This window comes from Chrysemys picta, chromosome 3 (genome assembly GCF_011386835.1).
Source record: "Chrysemys picta bellii isolate R12L10 chromosome 3, ASM1138683v2, whole genome shotgun sequence".
NCBI lineage: Eukaryota > Metazoa > Chordata > Testudines > Emydidae > Chrysemys > Chrysemys picta.
The window spans coordinates 58,240,400-58,262,995 of NC_088793.1; the positions used below are offsets into that span (position 1 = coordinate 58,240,400).

At 47.0% G+C, this 22,596-nt stretch overlaps 1 protein-coding gene across 7 annotated transcripts in view; it reads right to left on the reverse strand.

Annotated features, from left to right (window-relative positions):
• LOC135982242 (uncharacterized) overlaps positions 1–22,596 on the reverse strand; it is a 57,147-nt gene that overhangs the window by 13,920 nt on the left and 20,631 nt on the right. For all 7 annotated transcript variants that reach the window (XM_065588005.1, XM_065588004.1, XM_065588002.1 and 4 more), the window contains one exon: positions 1–20,906. This exon is cut by the window's left edge and continues 13,920 nt beyond it. In XM_065588005.1, the coding sequence (XP_065444077.1) occupies positions 11,389–13,026 (1,638 nt within the window). In that variant the 5' untranslated portion in view covers positions 13,027–20,906 and the 3' untranslated portion in view covers positions 1–11,388. The remainder of the gene's footprint in view (positions 20,907–22,596) is intronic.

The following is a 22,596-nucleotide window of genomic DNA, read 5'->3' on the forward strand; positions in this document are numbered from 1 at the left end:
TCGCTATTTACAATTGGTCTCTCTGATCATGGAAGTTCCAGAGTGTAGCACTCTTCTTCCCAAAACAGCATCACATACACACACCTATGTTGCAAGTCTTTGTTTTGTGAGAAGCATGGACAAAGCATGAAACATCTTCCTTCCATGTTTCCTCACATAATGCATAAAAGTCTTTCCACACAGATAGTTGCCATGGCTCTGACTTTGAAGCAGGGGGTCAGACGTCTTGTTTTACAGGCTTCCAGTGTGCTCCATTTGATCCATCTTGAAACTGAAAACCCTTGAGGCTTCTTCAGGGCTGGCTCCAGGTTTTTTGCCACCCCAAGCAAAAAAAAAAAAACACCACAAAAACCCAGAGTGCTGCCCCCAAAGGGCCAAAATGCCGCCCCTTGAAAAGTGCCGCCCCAAGCACATGCTTGGAACGTTGGTGTCTAGAGCCGGCCCTGGGCTTCTTGCTTTTGGCTGCTGGATTGTACAGGACACTTCGGCAAGTTTGTGTGTTCTATATGGATCTTGAGAACCCTGTGGACATGTATTATACGGCAGAGACTTTTTGAGCAATGTAATAGTTTCCGAGAATACAGCATTAACTCTTGTATAAAGATGATCAACTTGGGAATTAAGGCCAAATTAGTTCTGAGCACTACTTTCTCTTTGTGAAGTGTCAGTACTATAGATCTACGGACAGAACCCCGAGTCTGACATCCTTCTGGCTGAAATCATGATTATGAGGAAAGATACTTGGAAAAGTAGCCAGACTGATGTCTCGGGATTGATGTTATGAATAGATGTCAATTCAGTGACAATGGACAACCTTTCTCTAATGTAAGATGTCATCCCAAATGGCTTGTGATGGTGATGAGCTACGACAGCATAGCTTAGAACTGGAAGTTATGCACTGGTGGTGGAGTGCATTTCCTGGAGCAAGATTTCATGTGCTTCAAGGTTTGTAGTTATGTGGAAATAGATATTCCACTTACACCACTGATTTCCCCTCAATATTAAAATGTAGCATCTTGAGAACCACCCCCAGCGCTAGTCCTGAAAGGAGTCCCCTTCGAGGGTGTCTCTTCCGGGTTCAATGTCACTTAGAATGGGAGCATTTGTTCCCCACTTCTATTTTCATCCATTTTCATTTCACTTTGTGCTACTCACGGGAGACACCCTGAGAAGGGAGTAGACAAGCCTCAGGGTTGTGTTATATGCACCAAAGGAGGATTGATTGGAGACTCCCCCTCCCACAAGGAACTTCTTTGTGTCTAGGTATAGCGAGATTCATCCTCTTCTGACAGTTGTCAACAGTATGGTGGATAAAGCTGCCACTTTCACTTTAAAGGTCCAAAGTTTAATATCTGTGGTCAGATTGTCTTGCAAGAATTCCAGGACATGTCTGACATTGGACTTACTTGAGACTACATTATGTACCTTACCAAACATCAGGATCATCGGTCAGGTCCAACAGTATGTGATGTGGAACAACTTCTTTACAGATGCTCTTAGGTGACGAGTTTGCTAAGTCCCTCTTCATTTGAACGTTCTCTTTCAAATACCATGCAACTGGGGTCAGCATGCAGCCATGATGCAGGATCAGATCCTATGGGAGAGACAGAGAGCAAGCGAGCACAATTCCTGCATGGGAAGTCAAGCTGCCAACTTCTTCAGGTCAGAATTAGGTTCTCCCCAGTCAGCAAGGAGCTATCAACATCACTCTCCTTCCTGATCTTCAGAATGTATGGATATTTATAAGAGATTTTGGACAACTCTGGGAGAGAGCATCTGTTATCATTTTCTTTTGGTCCTGTCTTTTGGAGAAGAACCTGAACATTATAGCTAAATCAATTGTTGCATTGCCAAGAGTTGACTAGAAGTCTGACCACTTTGTGATGGAGACTCCATTTGACTTGATCAATCACCTGTTCGAGCCAAACTGTCTTGACATTGAGCTTCCCCTCTACATGGAAGCCATGAAGCAATGAGAGACTGTTTTCTCAAGAGAGCAGCTTTTTGCTGTAGGGTTGAAGAAGTGGTTCCTCCAGGCTTTTTTGATTTAAAGCATGGTAGATGTGTCATCCATCATTATTGGGATACCGTTGTTATGCAATGTGGGAACAGCTATACTCCAAGGCCATTTCACACTCCTCTGAGTTCCGGCCAATGTATGCCATCTTCTCCCATCTCCTGAAGAGGTTCTCTGTACGTATCTCCCTTTTGCAGGTTCTCCACAGCTGCTTAGATTGGCATCTGTCACAGTCTTTGTGGCTTAAAAATCTGATGCCCTTCTCAGATACCAACTGTCCTTCATCCATCACTCTCTGTGGTATTTTAATCTGGACAGTTGAGTTGGATAGCGTGTATGTGGGTAACAAAAGGAGGACATTTTGAAGGGCCTCGTGTAAGTCTATACACAATAGCATCATTCCAAGGAGGACACTAGTGTTTGAACCAGGGATTCTATGGAATTCAGGATATCCATAGTTGTGACCTTCAGTCACCATACATTCTTCAGGTAGTTCATTGTACAGCTACAATGTCATTTGGCACTGAAATGACTTTAGTCATGACATATACGTAGTGCCACTGCAACAGGTAGATTAAGTGTAAACCATCACCACATTCTAATTTTGTGTTACATGAGAAGTAAGTTCTCTGCACAACTCAAATATACTCAGTGGGGAAGAGTTCTTATTCTAAATTATGTGTGGCCTGCAGTCTTGGAAACTGTGTGTGTGTAATTTGGTACTTAGTTTTTCCTCCTGTTTCTGCTGTTACTGGATAGTGATCCAGATTGGGTTTCCCGTATCAATACCCAGCCTGAGGGAACTGTATTCAGTCAGACCACTAGAAAGGAAACCTGCTCTGAGAAAACAGGAATTAATTCAGAGAAGTCCTATGACCTTGGATGTACAGGAAGTCAGACTAGATCAGAACAGTCACTCCTTTCTCTATAATCTATGAAAAATACACTTCCTTCCCAATGTAGCTCAGCAACTTAAAGTCGGTGGCTTTACCATTCAGCTTTCCATTGACAAAGAGGGTCTAAATTAAGGGTGCCTAAATTAAGTGGATCTTTGGATGGCATTTAGGGGTCAAAGGTGACTTTCAATAGCAGAGAGACAGGGCGAAAGTGTCTCGCAGAATTCAGTGTGTTGAACACCTTCCTTGCTCTGTGGTTTGAAGTGTTAATCTAGAAGAATAGATCTTTCTTCTACACTGGATGCATTTAGAGAAAATGTGTCTAACTGATGCAGCATCGAGGGCCACACCAGTTTGCTATAGTTTTAGGGCTCGATCGTATCTGTTAGGGAAATGCAATAGAATGAAGAAACAGGACCTGTACTAAGTTTCAAGCTACATACTGCTTTTCTTGCTCTCTTTAGTCCTGTCTCCTTACTTTCCCCACTTTCATTCTAACTATTTATCTCTCTCCTCACTTTGAAAGCACTTCTTCATTCTTTTTTGCCTTTAACGTCCCTTCCTTTCTTCTTGTCTTGATCTCCAATCTCAGATCTTGTCTTTATTAGCTTTTCTCCCCTCAAGTTTCCCATTGTTAACTCTGGCACAGCTCTAGCAGTGCAAATATCGGTCTAGATGACAATAGTTAGAATATTGGTGGTGTGACAAGATGGTCAATATAGTATGGTGGGTCTTGCGCTTTTCTTGTGTGTGTGGGGGGGCTAAAATATCACCCCTTACCCCTGCTCTTGGGGCACCGAGGGCCCCACTAGTGGCCCAGGAAGGTGGTAAAGGAGGGAAGCGGGGGAGGGGTCTGGGTTTGCTCCTCACTCTGAGTCCCAGCCCCTCTCAACCCCTGCAGGTTCTTACCCTCTTCCCCCTTGGGTGGGGTACCTTCAGTCCTTAAATGCTGGGGGAGGGAATGTCCCTCCCCTGCTGGGGCAGGGTCTCCCTTACTCCGGTTTTCTGTTCCTCCAAGTCTCACAGCACACCTCCAAGCTCCAGTCCTCTCTCCTTCCTCCTGACTGCCTGAAGCAGGGGGTTTTATTAGGTTTCTATCAGGGCCTTAATTGATTACAGGTGCTCTAATTAACCTGTAGCAACCCTCCCTAGTCTACAGGGAACCACACCTTAATTAACCTAGGATTTATATACTTCCCTTCTACCACTTCCAACTGCTCCCTGGCCCTCCTGTATCACATATCCCCCTCCCCTGCTCAACACCATGGGGTTGGGCTACTTGGGACGAAAGACAGTGTTGTCGTGATAGGCCATCCGCATTGCTGTGTTGGCTACCGGCTCTATGCTGGATCTGGAAGTGAAAAGGTTGTAGGGACAGGAACCATCTAGTCACTCGTGCATTCCTCTCCTTATTTGTGTGCATCCATTGGAGTGGGGCGTGGTCCGTCACAAGGGTGAACGGCCGCCCAATAGGTAGTACCGTAGAATCTCCATGGCCCTTTTAATTGCTAGGCATTCCTTTTCTACTACGGCATACCGTTGCTCCCTGGGCAGGAGCTTTCGGTTGAGGTAAAGGATTGAGTGCTCCTCATCTCCCACCATCTGTGAAAGGATGGCCCCAAGTCCTACCTCCGAGGTGTCTGTTTGTAAGATGAATTCCTTTGTGAAATCTGAGGCTACGAGCACTGGATGGCTGCAAAGGGCTGTCCTTAGGTCTGTGAAAGCTTCCTCTGCTTCCTCAGTCCACTTAACTATCTCCAGGCCCCTAGCTCTTATCAGGTTTGTCAGAGGTGCTGCCCTTGTGGCAAAGTGAAGGATGAACCAGCCATAGTACCCTACTATCCCTAAGAATGCTCTGACTTGTTTTTTGCGGATTGGGTGGGGCCATTTCTGTATTGTCTCCACTTTGTTCCACTGGGGCTTCACCAGGCCCCTTCCGACTACATACCTGAGATATCTGGCCTCGGCCAGCCCTATTGCACATTTGGATGGGTTAGCGGTGAGGCCAGCCTGTCTAAGGCCTGGTCTACACTACGAGTTTAGGTCGACTTTAGCAGCGTTAAATCGAATTAAGCCTGGACACGTCCATACGACGAAGCCCTTTCTTTTGACTTAAAGGGTCCTTTAAACTGATTTCTTTACTCCACCTCCGACGAGGGGATTAGCGCTAAAATCAGCCTTTGCGGGTCGGATTTGGGGTAGTGTGGACGGAATTCGACGTTATTGGCCTCCGGGAGCTATCCCACAGTGCTTCATTGTGACCGCTCTGGACAGTACTCAACTCAGATACACTGACCAGGTAGACAGGAAAAGCCCCACGAACTTTTGAATTTCATTTCCTGTTTGCCCAGCGTGGAGAGCACAGGTGACCACGCAGAGCTCATCAGCGCAGGTAACCATGATGGAGTCCCAGGATCGCAAAAGAGCTTCAGCATGGACAGAATGGGAGGTACGGGGTCTGCTCACCATATGGGGAGACGAATCAGTGCTAGCTGAACTCCGTAGCAGTAAACGAAATGGCAAAATATTAGAAAAAGTCTCAAAGGCCATGAAGGACAGAGGCCATAACAGAGACGCACAGCAGTGACGCATGAAAATTAAGGAGCTAAGGCAAGCCTACCACAAAGCCAGAGAGGCAAACGGAAGGTCTGGTGCAGAGCTGCAAACATGCTGCTTCTACACGGAGCTGCACGCCATTCTAGGGGGTGCAGCCACCACTACCCCAACCGTGTGCTTTGACTCCGTCAATGGAGAAACACGCAACAGGGAAGCGGATTCGGGGTACGCGGAAAATGATGATGATGAAGACAAATGAAGATAGCTCACAGCAAGGAAGCGGAGAAACTGGTTTCCCCAACAGCCAGGATATGTATATCACCCTGGACCTGGAACCAGTAACTCCCAAACTCACCCAAGGCGTGCTCCCAGACCTGAGGGGACACAAGGGATCTCTGGTGAGTGTACCTTTGTAAATATTACACATGGTAATATTAAAAGCAAGCGTGTTTAATGATTAATGAATAATTTGCCCTGGCAATCGCGGCCAGTACAGCTACTGGAAAAGTCTGTTAATGTGTATGGAGATGGAGCGGAAATCCTCCAGGGACATCTCCAGAAAGCTCTCCTTCATGTACTCCCAAAGCCTTTGCAAAAGGTTTCTGGGGAGAGCTGCCTTATCCCGTCTGCCATGGTAGGACACTTTACCACGCCAGGCCAGTAGCACGTAGTCTGGAATCATTGCATAAAAAAGCATGGTAGCGTATGGTCCCGCTGTTTGCTGGCATGCAGACAACATCCATTCCTTATCTCTCTTTGTTATCCTCAGGAGAGTGATATCATTCACTGTCACCTGGTTGAAATGGGGTGATTTTATTAAGGGGACATTCAGAGGTGCCCGTTCCTGCTCGGCTGAACAGAAATGTTCCCCGTTATTAGCCACGCAGTGCGGGGGGAGGGGTGAAGTGATCATCTCAGAGAATTGTGTGTGTGTGTGGGGGGGGGTAGTTGGGTTTGTGCTGCATGTTAACCCGGAAACCCCAGCCCCTCCTTTTACATTGCAAACCCATTTTAAATGGCCAACCCAACGGGTCCTTGGTATGGGAAATGAGGGCGTTGCTGTTTGAAACCATTCCCACGTTATGAAGGTTAAAAAAGCCAAAAGGCTGTGGCTTACCATGGCTGCCTGCAAGCCAAATTCTGTTGCCTGGCACTGGGTGAGTGATCTCTCACACCAAACCGGCAGGCCCTCAATATAAGAGGAAAAATGCGACCTTGAAACGAAAGCACATGTACTGTGTAATGTGAACAGCAAAATTTAACGTGAAAGAGTGTACCCATTGTTCTCTAAAATGTGTCTCTTTTAACCACCTCTCCCTTCTCCTCCACCAGCTGCAAATGTTTCTCCTTCGCAGAGGCTAGTGAAGATTAGAAGGAGAAAACGGCGGACTAGGGATGATATGTTCACAGAGCTCCAGATGTCCTCCCACGCTGAAAGAGCACAGCAGAATGCGTGGAGGCAGTCTATGTCAGAGTGCAAAAAAGCACAATATGAACGAGAGGAGAGGTGGCGGGATGAATCGTGGGCTGAACAGAGCAAGTGGCGGGCTGAAGATGATAGGTGGCGTCAGCTTGCAGACAGAAGGCAAGAGTCGATGCTCCGGCTGCTGGAGCATCAAACTGATATGCTCCAGCGTATGGTTGAGCTGCAGGAAAGGCAGCAGGAGCCGAGACCGCCGCAACAGCCCCTGTATAACCAACAGCCCTCCTCCCCAAGTTCCATAGCCTCCTCACCCAGACACCCAAGAACACGGTGGGGGGGGGCCTCTGGCCACCCAGTCACTCCACCCCAGATGATTGCCCGAGCATCAGAAGGCTGGCCCTCAATAAGTGTTAAAGTTTTCCTTCCCTCCTCCCCCACCCATCCCGGGCTACCTTGGCAATTATCCCCCTAGTTGTGTGATGAATTAATAAAGAATGCATGAATGTGAAGTAACAATGACTTTATTGCCTCTGCAAGCGGTGCTCGAAGGGGGGAGGGGAGGGTGGTTAGTTTACAGGGAAGTAGAGTGAACCGGGGGAGGGGGAGGTTCATCAAGGAGAAACAAACAGAAGTTTCACACCGTAGCCTGGCCAGTCACAAAACTGGTTTTCAAAGCTTTTCTGATGCACACCGCGCCTTGCTGTACTCTTCTAACCGCCCTGGTGTCTGGCTGCGCGTAATCAGCGGCCAGGCGATTTGCCTCAACCTCCCACCCTGCCATAAATGTCTCCCCCTTACTCTCACAGATATTGTGGAGCGCACAGCAAGCAGCAATAACAATGGGGATATTGGTTTTGCTGAGGTCTATCCGAGTCAGTAAGCTGCACCAGCGCGCTTTTAAACGTCCAAATGCACATTCCACCACCATTCGGCACTTGCTCAGCCTATAGTTGAACAGGTCCTGACTACTGTCCAGGCTGCCTGTGTACGGCTTCATGAGCCATGGCATTAAGGGGTAGGCTGGGTCCCCAAGGATAATGATAGGCATTTCAACATCCCCAACGGTTATTTTCTGGTCCGGGAAGAAAGTCCCTTCCTCCAGCTTTCAAAACAGACCAGAGTGCCTGAAGACGCGAGCATCATGTACCTTTCCCGGCCATCCCACGTTGATGTTGGTGAAACGTCCCTGGTGATCCACCAGGGCTTGCAGCAGCATTGAAAATTACCCCTTGCGGTTTATGTACTCAGTGGCTTGATACTCTGGTGCCAAGATAGGGATATGAGTTCCGTCTATCGCCCCACCACAGTTTGGGAATCCCATTGCAGCAAAACCATCCACTATGACCTGCACATTTCCCAGAGTCACTACCCTTGATATCACCAGGTCTTTGATTACCCTGGCAACTTGGATCACAGCAGCCCCCACAGTAGATTTGCTCACTCCAAATTGATTCCTGACTGACCGGTAGCTGTCTGGCGTTGCAAGCTTCCACAAGGCTATTGCCACTCGCTTCTCAACTGTGAGGGCTGCTCTCATCCTGGTATTCTGGCGCTTCAGGGCAGGGGAAAGCAAGTCACAAAGTTCCATGAAAGTGCCCTTACGCATGCGAAAGTTTTGCAGTCACTGGGAATCGCCCCACACCTGCAACATGATGCGGTCCCACCAGTCTGTGCTTGTTTCCTGGGCCCAGAATCGGCGTTCCACGCCATGAACCTGCCCCAGTAACACCATGATTTGCACATTGCTGGGGCCCGTACTTTGTGAGAGGTCTATGTCCACATCAATTTCCTCATCACTCTCGTCGCCGCGCTGCAATCGCCTCCTCGGCTGGTCCTGGTTTTGCTTTGGCATGTCCTGGCTCTGCATATACTCCAGGACAATGCGCGTGGTGTTCATAGTGCTCATAATTGCCGTGGTGATCTGAGCGTGCTCCATGATCCCAGTGTTATGGCGTCTGGTCTGAAAAAAGGCGTGAAACTGACGGAGGGAGGGAGGGGCGACTGACAACATGGCATACAGGTACAGGGAATTAAAATCAACAAAAGGTGGCTGTGAATCAGGGAGAAACACAAACAACTGTCACACAGAATGGGCCCCCCAAAGACTGAACTCAAAACCCTGGGTTTAGCAGGCCGTTGATTTCACGGAGGGAGGGGGAAGCAAATGAATACAGAACAAATCTGGTCCATCTATTTTTTACATCTTAAGCTGGCAGCAGACGGTGCAGCATGACTGATAGCCCTCGGAATCTTCTGGGTGCTTGGCAGAAGATATTGTACTACGACTGCTAGCCATCATCGTCAAGACAGTTCAATAGGACTGCCGGCAGGACTGAGTCTCCAGGAGATAAAGCATGTCTGCCCAGGTGCCTCTGATGGAACGGGAATACGACGATGACGGATACCAGTTGTAATACACCATCTACTGCCAAAAGGCAAGGGGCTGCTGCTGTGTAGCAATGCAGTACCACGTCTGCCGGCACCCAGATGACATATGGTGACCAAGAGCTGAGCAGGCTCCATGCTTGCCGTGGTATGTTGTCTGCACAGGTAGCCCAGGTAAAAAGGCGCAAATCGATTGTCTGCCGTTGCTCTGACGGAGGAGGAGGGGCCTGCCGACATGTACCCAGAACCCCCCGCGACACTGTTTTGCATCATCAGGCATTGGGATCTCAACCCAGAATTCCAATGGGCGGCGGAGACTGCAGGAACTGTGGGATAGCTACCCACAGTGCAACGCTCCAGAAGTGAACGCTAGCCTCGGTACTGTGGACGCGGTCCGCCGACTTTATGCACTTAGAGCATTTTATGTGGACACACACACAATCGATTGTATAAAACCGATATCTATAAAACCGGCTTCTATAAATTTCGACCTAATTTCATAGTGTAGACATACCCCTGTCTAAGAGCATCTAGTACCGCTTCCACTTTCCCCAGGTGTGTCTCCCAGTCAGGACTATGGATTACCATGTCATCTAAATAGGTAGAAGCATATTTGGCATGGGGTCGAAGTAATCTGTCCATCCATCGTTGGAAAGTTGCGGGGGCCCATGGAGCCCAAAAGGGAGGATGGTATATTGGATGAGGCCATCAGGTGTAGAGAAAGCGTTTTTTTCCTTGGCGTCCTCAGCCAGGGGGATCTGCCAGTAGCCTTTTGTCAAGTCCAAGGTGGTCAAGTATCGGGCCTTGTCTAACTGATCCACCAGCTCATCAACATGTGGTATCGGGTAGGCATCGAATTGGGATACCTCATTTAACTTCCGAAAGTCATTACAAAATCTCAGGGTGCCACCAGGCTTGGGGACCAAGACAATAGGGCTGGACCACTGGATGTGGGATTCCTCAATCACCCCAAGTTCCAGCATCTTCCTTACTTCTGCCCTAATTTCTTCTCTTTTTGCCTCCGGTATGCGATATGGTTTATGGTCACCCTTGCTCTGGGACAGGTGACAATGTGGTGTTGGATCAGCGTTGTATGGCCTGGTTGTGTGGAGAACACATCTTGGTTCCACTGGATCATTTCGATGACCTCTGTTCGTTGTTCTGGGGCTAATTCGGGGGATATCCTTACTTGCCCTTACAGGCCATCTGCCTGGGGTGTGGCCAGCAGGCTGGCCAGGCACGTCTCCTGATCGTGCCAGGGTTTCAGTAAGTTGACATGATAGATCTGCTCTGGCCTTCGGCGGTCTGGCTGCTTTACCTTAGAATTCACCTCCCCAACAGCTTCCACGATCTCATGGGGTCCATGCCAACTGGCTAGGAGCTTACTTTCTGCTGTTGGTATCAGCACTAGCACCAGTTCTCCTGGTTGAAATTTCCGTGTTTTTGCCCGACGATTGTAGTAAGTTCGTTGGGCTTTCTCCAAATGCTCTTGTACTATGGGGGTCACTTGGGCTATTCGTTCTCTCATCTGGGCTACGTGTGCAATGACATTCTTCCCTGGGTTGGGTTGTTCCTCCCATTCTTCCTTTGCGATGTCTAATATGCCACGTGGGTGGCGTCCATACAGTAGCTCGAAGGGGGAGAAACCAGTAGAGGCTTGGGGAACTTCTCATATTGCAAACATCAGATATGGTAGGATCTTTTCCGTCTTGGGCCACCACCTTTCGGCTCATACTCTTGAGAGTGCGGTTAAATCGCTCAACTAGACCATCTGTTTGGGGATGATAGACCGAGGTCCGCAAGGCTTGGATGCGGAGCAGGGTACATAAGTCTTTCATTACTCTCGACATGAAGGGAGTCCCTTGATCTGTCAGGATCTCCTTAGGGATGCCTACCCTAGCAAAAACCTGCACCAGTTCTTTTGTGATTGCCTTGGATGTGGGGTTCCTTAGGGGAATGGCTTCGGGGTACCGTGTAGCATAGTCCAAGATGACAAGTATGCTTCGGTGGCCCCGGGCTGTTCTTTCTAGTGGGCCCACTAGATCCATTGCTATTCTTTCAAAAGAAACTTCAATTATGGGCAAGGGTACCAACGGGGCCCTTAACTGAGGTCAGGGACTAAGCAGCTGGCACTTTGGGCAGGAGGTGCAATAGTGTTGGACTTCTGCCCGTAACCCCAGCCAGTAGAACCTTCTTAGGACTCTATCCAGGGTCTTGTCTGCTCCTAAATGTCCCCCAAACAAATGACTGTGAGCTAACTCTAATACAGCCCTTGTGTGCTTCCGTGGCACCAAGAGCTGTTCTACTACTTCCTCCTGTATTGGCACTACCCGGTACAACAGATCCTGCTTGATTATATAGTATGGCCCTGTGCCTTTGGTTTTCCCTTCTACTGGCACGCCATTTACCTCTACTACCTCCTCCCTCACGTTTGCATCATCGGCTTGGTCCTGCCCAAAACATTCACGTGTGGGACCAATCTGGCCTGATTCTATTGACTTGGGTTCCCCTCCTTCTTTTGGGGTGCTTCTGCTCGTGCTGGGGGCCGTCTCTGGGTCTCCACGAGTGTTCCTCACAACCAGGGCAGCTTTCTGGTTTGCTGCCAAGATCCTGGTTCCTAATCTTTTGTCTCCTCTCCTTTCCCATCTGGATTTCCGGGACTTCCTAGGGGGTGAAAATAACTCTGGGGAAAACCCAGCAAATATTGTGGTAGGATCATCCATGGGCACCTCACATTCTGCTCGGGGTTTACTTCCCTTCCCTAACTCAAAGCAGGGGAGTAGGCTCTCGAACCCAGGAAAGTCCCTGCCAATTAAGTCTGGGTAGGGGAGCTTGGGGACCAACCCTGCAGTCATCTTGGTAGTACTTCCCTGGATCTGAATCCGTATTGGAATTGTGGGGTAGAAATTTACTGTGCCATGGACACATGTCACTCCAATCCACTTGGCCCGGCTCAGTTGGTCTTGCCCCACTAATTTCCCTGAGACCAATGTAACAGCACTCCCAGAGTCCACCAAAGCTATGGTCTGGATGCCCTTCATCTTTACTGGCCTGGTGTACTCGTGTTGGGCCATCGCAACCCCTACCAGGCTGATTAGGCCACACTGATCCCCGGGATCCCCCAGATTACACTGCATGGGCTCGTCCTTGTTGGGGCACTGGGCTCCTATATGTCCCAACTCCCCACCCTCATAACAGCGATATCTCATTCCGAAGGTTGCCCTCGGTCTTGGGCCCTCTGACTCGCTTCCCCAACCCTCTCCCCCCGGACCTCCAGGTCCCTTTGGGGCCTCAGGCTGCTCCTTGGTGCCTGTTCTTCCAACTATGGCTTTCCTGGAGTTCTCGATGATCTGGGGCCTCGGGGTTGGGACTGGTTTCCTAAAATGCCGTGTTTCACCTCCCAGGGTTTCGAACACTTCACGGGCTGCCAGTTGTCTCTCTACAAGGGTGATTAGTTCGTCATAGGTGGAGGAGTCATTCTGGCCTACCCAGGCTCGGAGGCCTGAGGGTAGTCCCCTCGTATAGTGGTCCAGTACCAGGAGCTCCATCATTTTCTCTGAGCTGAGAGCCTCCGGGCGTAACCACTTCCAGGCTAGGTGGATTAGGTCAAATAGTTGTGAGCGCGGTGTCTTGTCTTCACAGTACTGCCATTCATGGAACCTCTGGGCTCTCAAGGCCGTTGTTACCCCTGCCCTGGCTAGGATCTCCGCCTTCAGTCGGTGGTAATCTGCTGCCTCCTCTGTGGTCATATCATAGTAGGCCTTCTGGGCCTCCCCGCACAAAAATGGGGCAAGGATCCCTGACCACTGGTCTCAGGGCCAGGGCTCCCTCAGAGCTGTCCTCTCAAAAGCCAGGAGGTATGCCTCCACATCATCCTCCCGGGTAATTTTCTGTAGACAGTAGCTGGCCCATATGGTCCGTGTCGCATCATACCCGTGGCTCAGCTCCGTAAGGACCTTCACTTGGTTCACTAGTTCCTGCAGCACGGCCCGATCTTGGGTGGCCTGGGTCATCAGCAGGTGATTGGTCTCTTGCTGCAGCCACATGGCCTCCTGTTGGGCAGCTGCCTGGACCCGGGTAGCCTCCTGCTGGGCGGCAGTGGCTTGCACCAGTGCTTTGACCAGATCCTCCATCTTGAGGTAGGGTGGTTGTGACCCACTCTGGATTATGTTCACGGTGCAGAAATCCCACTCCTGACACCACATGTGACAAGATGGTTGATATAGTATGGTGGGTCCTGCGCTTTTCTTGGTGTGGGGGCTAAAATACCATCCCTTACCCCTGCTCTTAGGGCACCGAGGGCCCCACTAGTGGCCCAGGAAGGTGGTAAAGGAGGGAAGCGGGGGAGGGGTCTGGGTTTGCTCCTCACTCTGAGTCCCAGCCCCTCTCAACCCCTGCAGGTTCTTACCCTCTTCCCCCTTGGGTGGGGTACCTTCAGTCCTTAAATGCTGGGGGAGGGAATGTCCCTCCCCTGCTGGGGCAAGGTCTCCCTTACTCCGGTTTTCTGTTCCTCCAAGTCTCACAGCATACCTCTAAGCTCCAGTCCTCTCTCCTTCCTCCTGATCGCCTGAAGCAGGGGGGTTTATTAGGTTCCTATCAGGGCCTTAATTGATTACAGGTGCTCCAATTAACCTGTAGCACCCCTCCCTTGTCTACAGGGAACCACACCTTAATTAACCTAGGGTTTATATACCTCCCTTCTACCACTTCCCACTGCTCCCTGGCCCTCCTGTATCACAGTGGCTAGTCTACACTTGTGCTACCACCATTGCTATCACCAGTACAGTTCCAACCACAGAAAATTTTACAGGAAGAGACATCCTATATGTTCTTTGCACCTCTCTCTGGATTCTCCCACTGCCTACGTTCTGAGGCTGGACTCCCAGAGAAGTGTTTAAGTTCTGGCTGCCCACAGGTCTTCTGTCTGTCAGACACAGTATGTTTGCTTGCTGGATTCAGTCTGTAGGCCCACCAGTTATTCTCCAAGGCCAGAACAACAAAGCAGCTAGCACACTTTTGGTGCTATATAACAGTTTTACAAAAAGACTGCACACACTCTCACACACACACACACACACAGATCTAACCAGAGATTTGGTGTTCTTTGCTGCTCATTTAACAATTGTTTGAATTACTCTCACATCTATAATACAATTCTTAGAGCCTGAACAGAAATTGCAAGCAAGGAAACTACCCAGGGTTTAAAAAAGTGTCTCTACAGCTGTTTATTACACATAAGTCACTTAATATGAATATTTTAAGACATCTGCTATGTTTCCATGTGTAGGTGACTGAGACCCTGTATGCATATATTCCAGGTCTACTGAAAACAGAGAAGAGCTTTCACGAAGGTTAAATTTTGGCAGGCAGCATCATCTCCATATTCTAGCTTGCCAAACTGCATTTGGATTTCACTGGACATACCTACTTTTTCAATACACCCATGGAAGTAGAAACATTTGTTGCTGCAGAGAACTTGGCTTACTCTGAAGATCTGGAACTGTGCTTCAAAGATGAATCAGAAACAGATTGATTTAGAAATTTGATCTACCTACTCTGACCTCACTGTTCCATTGCCAATATCTGGACGCATTGGAGGTTATACAAATAAGTTAACCTATGTCAGAACTTGAGAGTTCAAACTAGACTAGTCCGTAATCTCTAAATGAGACTTTTTTTAAAAAAAGTATTGATTTTATATGAATAAATACAGCTTTCTTCGGAATTACGATCAAGCTCAAGTCAAGTAAGGGTCATTTTACCAGAACTGTATCTAATTGTTAGAAGCAGACAACAGTTATGACATCGTAAAAGGACTGGTTTTCCCAGGATAGGCTCATGAGACAACCTCAAGAATGGCTTCTGGAAACCCCAGAATATGGTTAAGATTTTCAAGACTGACATGATTTTGGGCGCTCAACTGGAAATACCTTAAATAGGCCTGATTTTCAGAAAGCATTGAGCACCCAACCTTTGAAAAATTAGAAGCCTTTAAGAGGTCTCTAGTTGGACACCCAAAATCACTGGTTACTTTTTAAGATCTTGGCCTGTGTTTTTCAGTCCTAGGCTATTCAAGTCTCAATTTTCACCATCATACTCAAAAACTCAAACTGCTTTTGCTCAAAAACTTTAGAAACAAACCTAATTTTCAGGCAGAGGTCAAACCACAAAATTTTCAGCATGATAGATGAAAGTAATGAGCAACTCAGAAATAGTAGGTTAGAGTCAAAATGTTTAAACAGCCTTACTGATACTGCAATAAGTGGAGAGGACAACTTGTAGTGTTGTACAATAAGTCAATCCTTCTCCCTCCAATCCAACTTCTTCTATCTCCATGGTCTTCAACAATCCTCTCTTCCTTCCCCCCCACCCCCTTGATCTTTAATCATAGGCGTTACCATATTGGATCAAAGCTCTGGCCCACCTAGTCCTGTATCCTGTCCATGACAGTAGCCAGTACCAAATGTTTTTGAGGAAGATGGGAGAAAAAAAATAGCCACTGTAGGTAGAAGTGGGAGTTTCCGCCTAATTCCTAATATAGTTAGAGATTTGCTTAAACCCTGAACTAAAACTTCTACTTTTACCCTGGAAATTCTTGTTATACATGTAAACGTTCCATCCCTCCTCCCAATTGGACCCTCAATCTCACCTCTTCAACTATTTTTCAACCCATTTATATCACACTGAAGAAGAGTGGAGGACTGGGAAAACTGACCTGCCACAAGTAAGAAGTGGGGGAAGGAAATGAATTTAGGAAGAAAATCTTAGAAAAATCGGTGCATTACTTTCTTGCTAGAAAAGGGACACCTATATAATCCTTGACAAGTGGCCCACTAGGCCATGAAGTTTTATCCTCTTTGTTGCCAGTGCTTTAAATACATGCTGGGTTTTACGGGAAGGGAAACAGTGGAAGCCCCTCAGAAGTGTTCAGGAGTCAAAATGGACAGCGCACATTCCACTGAGAGGAATGGAGAGTTCACATCTCTAGTATTTCTCAGATTCAGGCAGACAGTATTGCATTCATTTACATTAATGGAAGGGGTTTGTTTGTTTGTTTGTTAAATGTGCAGAAACTGATGAGCAAGCCCACCCACTTGTCAAGGAAAGACAAGGTAAATGCATTTGTCAAGCTCCAAAGTAGAGTAATCTGTTCATCACTTACCCGCCTTCCACTATTTCCTTTGTAATTCTGTGGAGCCATACCCATTCAAGGGAATCTTTTAAGGGCTACTACTTACATTATAGCATTAACTGCTCAACTCACTATAGTTAGGAAGGAGAATTAAGTAATCAGTAAATTTGTCAAAGTATAATTTCTTTTTTGTATGTTTGATGGCTATATATGAGAATTATATGACATGGTTGTAAGTCTACATTATGGTTAGGGTGAGATCTGAAAATCTTTAGAAAGTGAGACACTTTTTACATTTTAATGTTCAGCACCTAATATTTCTGTAATCTTATTCACGCCTATAAATCTTAATCACATCAGATATGCAAGGAAGCTTTACAATTACATAATATCCACTAATCAAGATAGCTCATTCTATAAAATCCCTTATATGCCAGAATTTTTGATCTGTAATACACTCCAGCCTCTGTATTATGTTGTTGGCACACTGGTAAGTTGTCTTGTTCCAGAGAAACAGAAAGTGTTATACTGTTCTTCATGTAGACAAACTAAATATACCAGTTAAATACAAATTTTCCAAATACACCTGAAGTTGTTGTTGTTAGGCATGCATTGCATCATTAACAAATGACTTTTTTTTAATTGTTACTGTAACTAATATCTCATTCATAACTCTACACCCTGAGTTTGGAATAAACAATTTTAACACAAGATGAAATGGAGTAGCATTATAAAAAAAATTAAGGGACCAAAGAATTGTGTTAGGAGTTTATAAAATACTGTTATAGCTATGCTGCCATTTTTTGTAATTAGTGTTTTCACCACCTCTCATAAAAACAGGAGAGGTAGACAATTTTGCTAACAATGGCAGCATACATTGAAAAAAAATCTAACCATCATGTCACAGTATAATTGAAATTCTGGTAAGAAGTTACTAATTCCAGTTATATGGAGGGCAATGGCAGCCGAAGACGGCACATGTGCCCGGCCCTTAAGCGGGCTATGCAAAGGAGGCTGGGGGAGAAATCTCTAAATGCCAGCCAAAATTCTTAGAGATCAGAGTAATTTTCTTCAAGAGTTTTACATAATAAAGATAACTTTTGCTTTTGTAATTTAAACTCCAAGAAAGCAGAATAAAGGAGAATGCCCAGACACACAAACTCCTCTTTAGAGCCACTCCTTGAAATTGAATAGTTTCCTTGCAAATTCCTTCCCTACCACACACACTCATGCTCTACCAAATGTGAGCATTGGGCTGCTCAGTCAGTATCTTCTTTACTGGCAATATCATTGAAGTGCATGTTGAGTAAGATGCTATCAAACGTTTTCAAAAACAAGTGCAAGGAAGAGGTGGATCACAACATTATTTTTAATTTTTTTAAAGAGAAAATAAAATTCAGTGTAATATACTATGGATAATAGGAATTAGCAGCTATACAACAAGGTTGAATTTATGCAAGAGTGACTGTTATGCCTGCTATTTAATTTGAGAGATTTCAATTAAGGAAGTTACTTTAATACCTGAAGCTAAAGAAATGCTTACGGCCATTATCTGGAAAGCCACTAATTGCAAGGTATATGGTTTTCTCCCCATACCCTTTGTCAGTTTAAATAATTTAACTGTTTAAAGCAATAGGAAGTCAGAAATATGTGCCTATAGTTTTGATATTATGTATTGGTAAAAGGAAGGCTCCTAGCCCTAAGATTTCACTCATCTTAATCTACAAAAATATTGTTTACGGAGGGAAAAAAGTCTACTCCAGTCCACAATCTTTATGAGAAAGGCACACCGTGAGAAAATTTCCATAACTGCACAATTCCTAGATAGAACATACTTCTGGTGGGTTTTGTTATACTTCTAAAGGATATGTTGCATGTTTTGTGTTAATATGCAAAGTACATATTTTAATTCTAGAAGATCTAGTCCTCACATCACTAATAGATTTAAAAAGTATGGAGTTTAGCTGTGCATAACAATAACATGGCTTTCTTTAAAAAAAAAAAAAAAGTTAAATGCATTTTATTTTAGTGAGGCTTGAGTTAGGACAAAAGTCCAGTACTGAAAGCTTGCCTTTCACATCATCAACTGTATTATCTTCATAGCAAACGCATATGTAGGCAGGACTATAATGCTATTTCTGGCAGTTGCCCGGTCATTTTACAAATAATTTCCACAAAGAATAGTCATGGTTAAGTGGTGCTGGTTCATTTAGTAACAGTATGCAAGACTCTGCAGGCTCAAATCTAGTAGCCCTTAGATACAATACCCATAATTTTAGGAGGAGTTATTGGGTACTCAGCTTTTTTGAAAATCAGGCCATTTCTTCAGGTGCCTAAATAAGGCTTTCAGAGCCTAACTTTAGGCAACCAGCCTTGAAAATCATTGCCTATGTGTCTAGCTTGATAACACTTGCCTGCTGGTAGATGCAGCAATAGGTTTTTAGGAGACTGAAAGGATGTCAGGTATTAGGGAGCCTCTACTGAGCTAAAAAAAGATTTTCTACTAAACACATTTGAACATGGTAAGATTTGAGATTGAGAAATTCAATCCCCACATATTACGTAATTTTCCCAGAGGAAGGGCGCTTTTAATTTTGAGACACTATGAAATTCCGGAAGAGGAGTTATGGAATGAGTATTGAAAGAATTTCATGCCAAAGCACAAGAATTATCAATATGTAAACCTTCACAGGCAGTACTTAATAATCATGATATCAAATACTTTGACTTTATAGGTTTTTTCCCCAGTTGCCCAGTCTTCAAATATAGTAAAACTTCCAGATAAGCAGGTTGCGTTATGCTAATTCTTATTTTAAAAAAAGTGTTGATTAAGCATGTTAAATCTTCATAACCTAATTGTAAAGTCACATATGCATTCTATTACATGTCCTGAAACATAGCAAGAGTGCGATACCACCAGCCTAAGAATCTGACAGGGCCATGCATTTTGAGCTCTACCTCCAAGCCAACACACTGGTGGGCTTCAATTAACATGGAGTTAAATTTGCTCGCACGTTTCCTCTTGTCTGTGCTGTTCATGGCACTCAGACCAGCTGCAGGAATACAGTCACTGTAAGAGTGACTGCTGCTTGCTTGCTGAAGAGTAATGGCAGAGTTAGAGACAACCCTCCCTCTCTCATATAAGAGTGATGGCAGAAATCTTCAGACTCACTTTTTTCAACTGGTCAAAGGACACATACATAGGTCTTGGCTACACTTGTGAGTTACAGCGCAATAAAGCCTCCCAGAGCGCTGTATCTCACTCCCCGTCCACACTGGCAAGACACGTACAGCGTTGTATCTCCACAGCTACAGCGCTGCTGGTACTCCACCTCCCCAAGAGGAATAAAGAGTATTGTGCTGCCGCTGCTGCACTGCGGTGCCAGTGTGGCCGCCCAATGCACTCTGACTGGCCTCTAGAAGTATTCGGCAGTATCCCACAATGCCTGTTCTAGCCACTTTGGTCATCAGTTCGAACTCTAATGCCCTGGCCTAAGGTGACCGTCAGACCCGCCCTTTATATTCCCCGGGAATTTTAAAAATCCCCTTCCTGTTTGCTCAGCCAGGCGTGGAGTGCTATCAGCGAATCTTACCAGGTGACCATGCCTCCACGTGCCAAGCAAGCCCCAGTATGGAGCAATGGTGAGTTGCTGGACCTCAGTGTTTGGGGGGAGGAAGCTGTCCAGTTCCAGCTGCACTACAGCCATAGGAATTACGATACTTTTGGGCACATATCAAGGGCCATGATGGAAAGGGGCCATGACCAGGACGCACTGCAGTGCAGGGTTAAAGTGAAGGAGCTGCGGAGTGCCTACCGCAAAGCCTGCGAGGCAAACGGCCGCTCGGGTGCTTCCCCCGTGACCTGACGATTCTACAAAGAGCTGGACGCGATACTTGGGGGTGACCCCACCTCCACTCCAAGCATCACCATGGACACTTCAGGGCGGGGGGAGGAGGAGGAGGATGAAAGCAGGAGTGAGGGTGCTGGGGCGGGGGGAGACACCCCGGAATCCCTGGAGGCATGCAGCCAGGAGCTCTTCTCGAGCCAGGAGGAAGGTAGCCAGTTGCAGCGGCCAGAACTTGGTGGAGGACAAACAGAAGAGCAGGTTCCCGGTAAGCGTTTTTTTTTTTTTCGGGAAGGAATTTTTTCGGTGCGGGCTCTTTGGGAGAGGAGGGTTAGTGCTGCATGCATGCCTAGATGTGGAATAGCGCATTGATGTGGTCTATCACATCGCGGTAATCGGTCTCGGTAATCTCTTCGAAAGTCTCATCCAGAACGTGGGCAATGCGCTTGTGCAAGTTTATTGGGAGAGCCACCGTGGTCCTTGTCCCAGTCAGGCTAACATGTCTGTGCCACTGTGCTGCGAGGGGCGGGGAGACCATTGCTGCACACAGGCAAGCTGCATATGGGCCAGGGCGGAAGCCGCATTGCAGTAGAAGACCCTCCCTTGCTTCCCAGGTCACCCTCAGCAGCGAGATATCTTCCAGGATGAACTCCTGTGGAAAATGTTGGGACAGTGTTCAGTGTAGGTGCCCCCTGCAGCTGTTGGCTCTCCCCAAGGCACAGAAACCCAGAGGACACTACAGCCCTGAAACAATCAGTCCCCCTTACTTACCATTTTGGGGCTCCCATGGGTTATGTGCACTCTCTTTGGGACGGGAAAAGTATGCTATTGTGTAGACTGTGTGCGCCCTCCTTAAGTGCGGGGGAATCTTACTCTGTCTGGTATAAACAATGCTGCCTCTGTTAAGTGTTGCATTTTGACGTTACAGATGCAACCTTGAGATCTCAGCCATCTGTGTTATCACCGGCTGAGAGACTGCAAAAACTCCAGAAGAGACCACGAAAAAGAAAAGACGACATGCTGCACGAAGTGATGCATCAATCTCTTACAGAGAATCAAAAAGCGCAGGAGTGGAGGGAGAGCGAAAGCAGGATCTGCAAGGAAAATGCAGCGCACCGGAAGCAAAGCATGGATCGGCTGATAAGCATCATGGAGCGCCAAGCGAACTCTATCCAGGCGCTCGTAGCCATGCAGGCGGAGCACTACTGCGCCCGACCCCCCACCCCCTGCAGCCCTTGTCCCAAAACTCTTTCCCTTGTGCCCTCATGTCACCTCCAACCCACTTTCCCCATCTGGGTTCTTACCAAAGGACCAGCTGCCTCTAACACTTGTATCTTCACCAAGCAGCCCTGAGACCTACGACCCTTACCCTCTGCACTCAACCCCTATCACCATGCAGTATAGCCATCCTGAAGTGCAGCACTCATTGCACAGCACTCCAGACAGAACATACGCAAATCTGTGATTGTACCGTTCCCCACCCCAACCCCTTGCCCTTTCTGATTCCCAAACAGTTGTGTTTCTTTTCAGTAAAAAATTTTTCTTGTCAATAAATGGATTTTTTGGCTTTGAAAATATTCTTTATTATTGCATAAAGTAAAAGGCACTGCAAATCAGCTTAGCAAACACAGATTCCTACTAACATTGGAACCACTGCACTTCAGTCCTGTGCAGGGCATCAGACATTACTGCTGGTTTTCAGCCTCAATTTGCTCCCTCAAGGCATCCCTAATCCTTGCAGCCCTGTGCTGGGCCCCTCTAATAGCCCTGCAAATTCAGCCTCCACGTGTTGAACATCGGAGGTCCATGCCTGACTGAATCTTTCACCCTTCCCTTCAAAAATATTATGGAGGGTACAGCACGTGGATATAACTGCGGGGATGCTGTTTTTGGCCAAGTCCAGCTTCCCATACAGAGATTGCCAGCGGCACTTTAAACAGCCAAAAGCACACTCCACAGTCATTCGGCACCGGCTCAGCCTGTAGTTGAACCATTCCTTGCTGCTGTCAAGGCTCCCTGTGTAGGGTTTCATGAGCCACGGCATTAACGGGTAATCAGGGTCTCCAAGGATCACAATGGGCATTTCAACTTCCCCTCCGGTGATCTTCCGCTCTGGGAAAAAAGTCCCGGCCTGCAGCTTCCTGAACAGGCCAGTGTTCTGAAAGATGCATGCATCATGCACCTTTCCGGGCCAGCTTGTGTTAATGTCAATGAAACGGTGATCCACAAGCACCTGGAGAACCATGGAGAAATACCCCTTCCGATTAATGTACTCAGATGCCAGAATGGGAATGTGCATCCCATCTATCGCCCCCACAGTTAGGGAACCCCATTTGTGCAAA